This window comes from Onthophagus taurus, chromosome 7 (genome assembly GCF_036711975.1).
Source record: "Onthophagus taurus isolate NC chromosome 7, IU_Otau_3.0, whole genome shotgun sequence".
Lineage (NCBI taxonomy): Eukaryota > Metazoa > Arthropoda > Insecta > Coleoptera > Scarabaeidae > Onthophagus > Onthophagus taurus.
Window position 1 is genome coordinate 16,501,737 of NC_091972.1, and position 11,528 is coordinate 16,513,264.

The 11,528-nt window shown below is 33.1% G+C and overlaps 1 protein-coding gene across 6 annotated transcripts in view; it reads right to left on the reverse strand.

The window, feature by feature from the left end:
- Positions 1-11,350, reverse strand: part of LOC111426711 (neogenin protein frazzled) — a 97,188-nt gene extending 85,838 nt beyond the window's left edge. For all 6 annotated transcript variants that reach the window (XM_023061762.2, XM_071198039.1, XM_023061672.2 and 3 more), the window contains exon 1: positions 11,171-11,350. In XM_023061762.2, the coding sequence (XP_022917530.2) occupies positions 11,171-11,255 (85 nt within the window). In that variant the 5' untranslated portion in view covers positions 11,256-11,350. The remainder of the gene's footprint in view (positions 1-11,170) is intronic.
- Positions 11,351-11,528: the final 178 nt, after the last annotated feature.

Genomic DNA, 11,528 nt, shown 5'->3' on the forward strand with positions numbered 1-11,528 from the left:
CTTCATAAATCTTGTTATGAAATAAAAGTACTGTAACCGACCTCCTTAGAACCGTATTCGGATATTAATATCATCTATTTAATACATCAATATATTTAAATATAAATGTTAATTTTAAAATAAAAAAGAAAAACCAAAATAAATGGTCAAACTACTCCAATATATTTTCCTTTATTAATTAACTCTACCGGTTTCGGTACGTGACCATCATCAGGAGTCTTGTCAAGTTAAAGGTGGGGAAACTCGTCTTGAAACATTGTTCATTCAACAAATAAAGAGATTAACAAAATTGTTCGGTATGCCAATACACATGATAGATGATTCAAAAATAATGTCAAAAAAACAAATTAATTAAAACGAAGCACATATAAAACAAATTTAGGATTAACCTAAAAGAACTACGTTTATATGTGCTTCGTTTTAATTAATTTGATTTTTTGACATCATTTTTGAATCATCTATCATGTGTATTGGCATACCGAACAATTTTGTTAATCTCTTTATTTGTTGAATGAACAATGTTTCAAGACGAGTTTCCCCACGTTTAACTTGACAAGACTCCTGATGATGGTCACGTACCGAAACCGGTAGAGTTAATTAATAAAGGAAAATATATTGGAGTAGTTTGACCATTTATTTTGGTTTTTCTTTTTTATTTTAACATTATCACCAATATGGATGACAACCCCTATACATATTATAAATGTTAATGTTTATAGGTAGGATCTAACTCAGGTTATTCACCAAGTTGCTCTATTCCATGTTCATAGATAAACTCTTGTTGTTGTAGTTGTTTATATGATGTATAAATCAAGGACGGTAGTTCTACTTTTAATTATTATTCAGCGCTAGATTGTTGTATATTTTTGTTGAACCAAAAGTAAGACCGAAAACTAGAAACATTCAGGTTTAGCCGTCTTTCGAGACGTACGGCTAAACTCGAATGATTCTAGTTGTAGGTCGAGTGTTAGTTCTAGTGACAGTGTTAGGTAGTGCCTGTAAGCACTAGATAACGATAGATTGTATATAATTAATGAACTAAAACTAGAACTAACACTAGACCTACAACTAGAAAATTTCGGGTTTAGCCGAAGCTGGGTTAAGACGGCTAAACCCGATTATTTCTAGTTCTAGGTCTAGTATTAGTTCTGCATTTATTTCTTATACAGTGCGTTAAGCAACAAACAAATATAAAAAAAATAAATAAAATCAAAAAATACAAATAAAACCATCGTTTAAGCCAAAACTGGGCTTTTATTATTATTTTTTAACGCCTACCTTTATATAAAGACGATGAACCTGGAAAAAACTTTAGCTATAGAAATGTTCGGGTTTAGAGACGCACGGCTAAACCCACTTGTTTCTAGTTCTAAGTCTAGTGATAGTTCTAACGCTAGCATTAGTTCTAGTTGTTATTCAGCGTTAGATTCAGCGTTAGAACTAGAAACATTCAGATTTAGCCGTCTTAAGAGACGCACGGTTAAACCCGAATGTTTAAACGGGGTGTTAAAACGGTGTTAAAACGTTAAAAACATAAATGGTATTTATGTACCACCAGAAATGGATGCTGAAAATGATCAAGAAAATTTAAACGACGATAACATTGATTTTGAGCAAAAGTTAGATACGATATAGTTGGTGAACTTGAAATCGCTGGTGAGGAAGTTGTTGAAACATTAGAATCTATTGATGCAACCACTCAAATTTGAACTGATTAAGGTCCATCAGTTCCAGTTTTTAAGTCATTGAATGAATTTGGGCCACCGAAATGGAGAAAACGAGAAATTAAATACTCTAAATCGCCAGTAGATACAGAACCAATGTTGGTCAATAGTATTGCCGAACGTTTAGGTATTTCTTAACATTTGAACTAACTGTATTACTGTAATTATAGAAAACTCTAATTATTTTCAGGTGGAAAATAGCCTCAAGAACTGTTTACTAAATTTCTAGATAAAAGCAACGAGTACACTCCTCAACATAATGCTTATCTTGGATTGAAGCCCTATGAATTGAAAAGGTATTCTTTAATTGAGTGGTTATCATTATGTTCCTCGATGGAAACTGTACCTTCTCGTCAAGTCAACCAGACCTGGGGGTTCAAATTGTGATACATTCTCTTCCAAGATTTAGATTTGAGTTCATCAAAAGGTTCATTCATTTTTCCAACAATAATGAGTTAGATGTAAATGATAAATTTGCAAAAGTACATACATTTTTGGATTAACCTAATAGAAGATTCATGCAGTTCGGTATTTTTGCATTGACTTCCATTGACGAGCAAATGATACCGTAACATGTATATTCGTGGTAAGTCAATTCGTTTTGATTTCAAAACGTAGTGCCATTGATCATCAAATGGTTATTTGTTTCAAACAATGCCATATGGTGGAGCGTCTACTCCACACGATAAAACGATTTACCATAATTCGATGAAAAGATAATGCCAATGTTGCTCTACTATCTAATTTGTCTTCTGTTTTACCAGTTGGAACTGCCAGAAGATATCATAGAAAATCAAAAAAATATATATATACAAACGACAATGTTTCACACATGATCAAACAACATATGGGCGGTGTAGATTACATGTACACAATTACATGTACTAATTGCAAACTATGAAAAGGCTCCAGTAATGTATCAGTTAACATTTAGAAGTGCTATTGCAAGAGATCTTCTGTTGGCTGAAAATTTGTAATGGATTGACAAATCTGATTCTGCATCTACTTCATCAAGAACATCACATTTATCATTTCCAAGTGCAAGAGAGAAAAATCATATTCAGTCAAATATCAGAATTAGATGTCGTTGTAAAGTATGCCATGTTCATACTCCATTTATTTGTAAAAAATGCAATGTGCATTTCGTCGGCTTAGCAAGAAAACCTCGTAACTCCTTTTTGAGAAATTTTACAAGAGAGAAAAAATTGAATTCTTTAAATTAGATTTGTATTTCATCTTTTAAATACACAAATCAGAAGTATCTTATTCGTAAGGAAGTTCATCATAAAATTTATGATAGTCTAGTAGAAGTACAGCTTTTAGTATCTGAAGATGATCATATTATTCTTTCTTTGTTTTTCTTCACTGATCGTATAGAGGCGGTAAATCTTCAAATTTACAGGGATCAATTTTTTTACTCTACTATTTAACTTGCAAAATGGCTATGTTTTAATTTGAAAAAATTTCACCATTAGGTAAATATTGAAGTGCTTTTAAGTTGGTAACAATGAATAGAATTATAAAACTTTAAGCCATCAAACTTTTTAAAAAGAAAGTATGATCCAAATATTTCTCTTCATAAGGTGCAGGTTTTTATCTGGCTTTTGTACAATGATAAACATAATCAGCAGGAACATTAATTTTACAATTTCGTATCTTTCGCTCAATGGTAGAATGCATAGAGTCTATCTCCATTTGTGTATTATCCTTATACAACTATTTTTGGGTTATTGTTATATTATGAGTTATACTTAGATTTAAAAAAGCATTGGCTAAAATAGAACTTCGATTTTGACCTGTACCGCCATCACTATAAAAGATTAATTCATATAAATGGGGTATGATACTTGTATTTTCATAAAGTAAGACAACATACTAGAGAACTCATTAGATGTTAATTTACTTTCACTTTCATTCCACAAACAGCAACCTTCCTAACTCTGTAGGTTATACAAAGTGAAGTTGTGCAGAATCAATTTTGTTTTATAATACATGACCTATACATAAGATTTAGAACTTAATAAAACAGATTGCAACTCCATTGCATAAACATTCACTTCTAAATCAGTGGAAGATTTGTCTCTATCTTTTTCATCCCGTGCTTCTTGCTTTAATGTTTGATGATTAAGATATTCTTGTTTAGACAAATTGTCTGTTTTATAAGCTTCACATACGTCGCATAGGTCTTTTTTAGAAGCGTATAAAGCTAAATTTAGCTTCGTATATTTTTGAAAAACTAAAAATTGACGAACATTTCTACGCAATACTTATCTTTAAAAAAACTTATATAATTCTGCTTTGGATCGCCATATTGGTTCTATATAAATTTTTTGCGACGATCTTCTGCAGTAATGGCTCTCTAGTTTGGGAAGAGATTGAAAAAATTGAAACACCCGAATTTTTTTGTTCGTCGCATACTCTTTCTACTATTTTCTTGCCTGGAGGATATAGCACTACCTTTAATCCACATCAGCACCATGGTTTCCTTTAAACCTATAGTTGCAATGAACATACGCTTCCAGACCCTTATGTTCCTGATCCAATTAAAAAAAAAATGTAATAGATAATTTTCTTTTTGAAATAAGATCTTGACTTCCCCTTCACCTATTGTTAGTCTCTTCTGTAAGACTCATCAAAAGACGGCTAAACCCGAATGTTTCTAGTTCTAGGTCTAGTGTTAGTTCTAATGCTACTGTTAGTTCTATTTTTAGTTGTTATTGATCGCTAGATTGTTGTATGTTCGAATTTGTGTGCATTAAAATTATTAATTCAACCATTTAAAGTACAAATTAAAATTCTTTTCTGTAAGGTATTTTTGACTATAACATCGTATTAAACCGTTATATCGACGTTTTACTACTGTATGCAGTAAAAAAAAGTAAATAATCGAGTGAATCATGGTAAATTAAAGAAGATTTATTTCGAAATTATTTTTCGTTTTGGAACGAATAAAACGGTTCTGTATATCACTTCTCTTTTATTTCGTTATCGGTAGAGAAAGGGTCGATTTGTGCCCATTAATTCTCAATCCCACGCCGCTGCCACGAATTCCTTTCCAATCGAGTTGTATTTATGTTTTCCGGAAAGGAAACGAGTTGTAAGGTGACATAGTCCAAAAGACAAACGACACGTGTACTTCGTAGCGAAGATTGATCGAGTTATTCGACGAATTTTCGACGATATGCTAACGAGATGTTAATAATTTTCACACAAAAAATCGAAAATGAACGGGAAAGAAGATGCGGGATATCTCGACCCAGTTCAAGAACAGATATTTACCATACAAGAAACCATGTTTACCGGACAATTTAAGATATATATCTCGCACCTTATCTCGGGCGCTCTCTAACGACGGGGGAACACTCGAAGATCGTGCCTTTCGAAAACAACGACCATCTAGATCGCATCTCTCCGGAATTTCGAATAATCATAATTTTCCTATTTCGCAGACCGAGAGAGAACGGGAGGCTCTTGTTGCCGCTCGGTACAATAACTCGGCCCAATATCGATGCAACCAACGTCTCTTGGTGAGCTCGAAATAAACTAGATTCTATCTCGGGCTACTCAGACCGTTCGTTTCTCTCAAGAGGAACAATACTTAATGACCTGCAAGTAATAACTCGTCCCTTTCGAGACGCAATAAAAGGTCCGTTTATGGTGCGAGCTCGTGCGCTACTCTTTGGTAACGCGTAACTCGGGCGAAAGTATTAATTAAAACCTCTAATAGTCCATGTACAACTTTTCGGTTGCTTTTAAACAAATTGTTTTTTATATTAATCCGGGCGGAATAAAATATTTAAACGTCATCCAATTAGAAAAGCTATTCGCGTCAGTTCCTTTTACTCACTGAATCGATTAACGGCAGTTTGTTTACATACAGCACCCGGACAGCTTTGCAAGGCTAGATAAATTGATCTCACGCAGCGTGAAAGAGGGTCCCGTAAAGGCAGCACGCTTTTGCCACGGAAAAAACATTCAATTACCAACAACCTTTACGAGTTCAAAGAGATCAAAAACTTTTAACGATTCCAGAAGCAAATTTAATGTCGAGTAGTTACATTTACCAGCCGATGACAATAGACGAAATGGAACTTAGTTACGAGAAGATTGAGGAAAGTTTTCGAACCACGTATTTGACCCTGAATGTGTGAACTTTGAGATCGCAAACACGCCGAAAGCGATACAGTTAAACCTTCAATAGAGTTGGAAATCGGAACGCCACGGCTTTAACCTCATTTGCAACTTTTGGCAATTAAACTGCACGGTCTAACGCTTGGTACACGGTTTCTGAATGTGCGGTACTAATTTATTAGGTTAAAAGCGACTATATGTGTGCAAGTTGACCACCGTAGGACATCGCAAAGTTCTTGGTACTCCTGAATAGTGCTAATGAGATTCCAAGTTGTACCTTATTATCATGATTACTCAAAAATCATTTCTACAATGACGCCATAAACAAGGTTAAATTGACACTAAATCAGTATTTAAATAACTATTTTTGTAACGGTAGCGTTGAAATTACTCATGATTATTATTCCAGGAAAGAATCGTGTTTCTCATATGATTATACAATTTCTACTGAACACGGTTTTATGAGGCCAAATGAGATATATAGAAAGTAGTTTATTATAATTTTGAAAAACAAGTTATAAATCAATCAATTGAATGAAACAAAATGTGTGTAAAGCAATTACCAAAAATTAAGGCCAAATATTGCAACGAAAATCATTAAGTATATTATTGCATAAAGTTCAAGAAACCATCTGTTCCAGAAAGGACAAGAGAACGCTAATTTTGCGTCCAGCATGTTTGTTGCACACTTTTTTGCTTTCATAATGCTGATTGACTCAAAGCCTGATTGTAGACCCTTTTAATTAGAGATTGGAGTTCTGCCTTTATGGCACCTCTTTAGCATATGTATAAATGTTTAATTTATAAATTAAATGTTCCACTTTTTTTGGAAACTAGGTAGAATATGTCAAAACTAATGGATTAATGCCAACTGGCTTAAGTTGAATAATGACAAATGTCGTTCCTTGATTCTGTTTGCCTTAAATGTTACATTTTTAAAATCAATTATTATTGATGATGCTTAAATGGAAGAAGCTCGTTGAGTTACTATGCGGTTGATTACCGCTTTAAAATGTTTGAGTAATTGGGTGTACGTGCCCAGCTAAATCTTTGTATTGCAGAAAATAGTATTTTTAATGCACATCACAAATCGTTCTTTATTAAACTAAAGATAGTAACTTTGTCATCAGTATTCATCCGCCGGAGATTCACAACGTAATAATTCCCTTGTCAAAAGTCTTAATAATTGTCATTCGTATATGACGAAACATCAATCCAATATAAGATAACTTCCCAGATAGCTACGATCGATACTTCGTCGAATCATTCGTTGTATAATAAATTCTTTCCAGAATGAAGTGAAGCACTACATCGATTCAGTTATCTTGAACAAAACAGAACAAACAATACTATATTCAAGAATACACAACACTTTCAAGAATCGACAACTTCTGGGTATCAAAAAGTCCGTTTTTGTTGTATAAATATAACTCAAAGAATTGCTTTGTGCATTTTCAGGTAATGGTGGCCGACGTAGACCCTGCTGGGATTTTCAGGATGAGCCAGGCTAGGGTGACTCAGAAAGAGATCAGAAAAATTATCGGAGTATCTCGTAGAGGCAAGAAATATACAATCCTTCGTTATCGGGACACCGGTAACATCATTGTATCGAAACGCAGTTACGTAAATATATAAATGACAATGGCACACTACCTTCTATACAGTCTGCTTTTCGTACTAATCATAGTTGTGACACTGCACTGTTGAATGTAACCGATAACATAATAAATGCTAGAGATAAAAGCTTATATAGTATTGTGATAGTGTTGCTTTATAGTAAAGCATTAGATAAGGTAAATCATCAGAAGCTCATAGCAAAATTGCATTACGTTGGAGTGTCTGGTTCGACGATCAGATTGATTTCGAGTCTCTTATTCAGGTTGTTAAAGTAGATGATGAATGCTCTACCTATTTACTTATTAATGCTGGTGTGCCACAAGGGTCAATTTTTTTGTGAAATTACACTTCCCAAACATCTTCATGTCTTAAACACTTAAATATTCACAAGTATGCTGATGACACTCAGCTGTATATTTCTTTTCCAAAACATGCTCTTACTTCGACCAGCTCGTGTATATATGAGGATCTCAAATCGCTACTTGATTATTCTAATAGAATGTAATTCCATTCTAATCCAAGGGATGTAAATGTACTTTTAAATAACGAAAAATAGAAGTTTTTCCAAAAGTAAAGAATCTTGAACTAGTAATCGAGTCATGGTTGCGTTTCATAAATCATGTAACGGAATATATTAAAAAATCCTATTGTGTTCCTAGATGCATTTAGCAACATTGTCACATATTGGATTTTACTGCAAAGAAACGGTTTAGTGCTTTCTAATTTTGTCCATGGAGCAACCGTGTATGGCCCATGTCTGACGTAGAATGATATAAGCCGCATCCAGCGCGTTCAAAATACTTGCTTGAGATTTATTTTTGGTTTCGTAAATTTGAACGAGGTTCGCACGCCCTTATCAAAGTTAATTGGCTCAATATGAGACACAGGCTCAAATATCATTTTCTATGTTTAGTTAATAGACTGATATTTCTGTCTTCTCTACCGCATCTCTTTAGAAAAATTACATTCAGAACTGGTACACATCATATCCATACCTGCTCACAATACGTCTTTTTATAAAAGATCCTTTGTGGAACAACGCTGTATCCCTGTATCATTCTTGCCCTGATCATATGAAACGAAAAAAGCCGAATGCATTTAGAGAGTATGTGCCATGTCTTGCACTGCTTTATGTTAGATTTACTTACATTATATGATTGTTTTGTTTCTTTCTTTTTGTTTGTTTTGTTTGGTCAAGTAAAGCAAACGATAACAGATATATATTTTATTTTAATATTTTTGTATTAGTTTATTACATTCTTTTTAGTTTTTGCAATTTTGTTATCTTGTTATTGGTCAATAAAGGAATTTATTATTGTTATTATTATCAAGAATCGTCCCAGATGTGGAAGACCAAAGACTGTCGTGACTCATGATCAAGCATGTCCGTGACAAGGTCCGCCAGAATTCCAAGAGGAATCTCAGAAAAAGGGTTAGAGCTGAATATCAGTCGTGATCTGTTTACAAGATCTTCAAACATCATTTGGGGCTTCGTAGCACCAACATGGAAAAAAATTCACACTTTGATGGAACAGATGAATTAGCAATGTTTAACTCAGGTTCATCTATATATTAGGATTGTGTCGAAAGAATAATTGAATAAAAATCAATATTTAAAAAAGCATGATGTATTGTTTTATATAAATCGGTGTTACAAATTTGTATTGATCGGAACAGGTGAAAGCCACTCGTCTACAGAGATGTCGCGAACTTATGAAACGCTTTTCACCGGCGGAGCTCAAAGACATCCTCTTCACCGACGAGATGTTATCCATGATTGGGCAAATATTCAACCGCCAAAACGAAAAATTCTCGCGCGAACAGTTTAGGAAGGAAATGAGCGTGGTCGCTACGTTTCGCGAAAGGATCATGCGCTTAGGTCATGGTTTGGACCGGAGTGATTTCGACCGGGAAGACACCGCTGAATTTTGTGGATTAGGGAGTCAAGACTCCCAGAAGTACCTTGACGAGATTCTGATGAAAAAAGCACTTCCTTGGAGGCAGTCTACAGAGTTCTACGGACGCCCCTGGATATTGCAACAGGACTCAGCGTCCTTGCAGAACGTCCAATTTTCCAGCCATGATGACTGTTTGCGGAAAATGTATGCCATATTTCATGTCTCTATGTGTTTCTGTACTGTTTTTATCAACAGAAATACCGTGATTCCAGACATTTGTGACAATTGTTTCTTCGACAGAGGAAGAGTTTCACGAAGGAGTATCTGCTAATGACTGATAGTCAATTAAGTCAGCTTGGCATCTACTGTTGAAATGTAAAAAGCATTAGTTTAATAACAGATATTTTAAGAATGAGTGAAGAAAAACATGTTTAATGTATTAAATTATTCACTCTTTATCAGAACATACCAATGATGTCATTATTAATAAAAAGCATCTATATATAGCTAAAATTCTATAATTTTCAAGTACCGTTAAAATTCGATGTTTATAAATGATAACAAGGCTGTGCTTGTTCATTCGCTAACATTACAAGTATCTTATATAACTAAGTTCGTATCTCATACTATTTTTAAGATATCCGATTATCTAGGATATCCTATACTATAACTTAACGATCACTTTCAAAATGTTATTTAGATTTAGATCGGTAAAGCAATATTATATAACACGATGGATTTATAGATAAATGTGATTAGGAAGAAGATCCGTGTAGACATAATAACGGTTTAACTCCACTTATGAGCAAAGTTAATGTACATTAAGTTAAGGTTGCTATTAGCAACGCTTCAAAAACGGCCAATTTCTACCTCGAGACATATTAGAATGATATATGATATGCATATATCATTTAATTTGGAGAAAATATTTGTTAAAACTCACTTTCGAATACAATCACTCAAAAGAACATCGTAATAACTATATGAAGGAGTTATTACATACCCAAACCATAAACATTTTTATGTTTATTGGAAAAAAATTGAGTTGACGCATTTTCTTGTAAGTTATTAGAAAAATCGAGTCTCATAAAAAAGTAATAAAAAAATTGACAACATAATTAATACTTTAACAATACCTATTAGTAAGTAAGAAACGAATTGTGTAATAACATTAGTTAAAGTTATTTTTTGGTTTAAGTAACGATATTTTGACACATACTTTCTTAATTTACATTAATAGTTGTTTGCAATATTATCTTAGAATTTGATAAGAATTAAGTAATAATAATATATTGATTGGTTATACAGAGCATTTCAAAAGTAATGCAAAAAATCGCAAATTTACCAACAATTTTCAATACACTTTCGCGTTATCTTTAAAAATGTTATTTTCTAATCCAACAATGACTGAAAATTACAATTTACGTTAATAAATCACATTCTACATCGAATTTACAATTAATAAACTATTTTTGATACACCCTGCATTATAATTAGCGAAAAATTGATACCACTAACGTATTAATTATAACGATTAATATTTTATTGCTAAATTATACTTCTCGATCATAAACCGTTTACTACGCAGTTTAAAAATAAATTTGTAAACATAAACAAAAAATTGTAAAAAAAGCGACTCAAGACAAATTCAAAAACAAACGCGATCTTCTCTTTTTTCGAACGTCAACTTGTTATGTTTTAAATTTTTCTTGAACGACAAATAAATAAAATAAAATCCGGTGTTGTTAAGACTTTTTTTGGGGTTTAAAGCTGAGTCAAAAAACCATAATGTTTTCTTACCTGCTATAGTTGACAACACAGAAGCTACCAGAAAGAGAAATATACGTCGGGACCTCGAAAAGCTCACACAAATTGTCCGAGTCATTTTATTAAAGGAACACTAACATCGAAACGCGCAACTTTTATTATAAGTAACACATTTTTCGACACGCAATTATCGCGTATGTACCGCACACTGTCGCAGTATCACGTTGGCTTGTGTTGTGTCGTCGCCATTTTAGAGATAGCTTTTGATTTTTATCTTAAACCGCGTGGTGGGGATGCCTTTCGTGTAGACAACTCAACTTACACCAATTAAAAAATAATTTATTATAGTTTTTATAATTTTTAATTAATCATAATTAAAATTAAATACAAT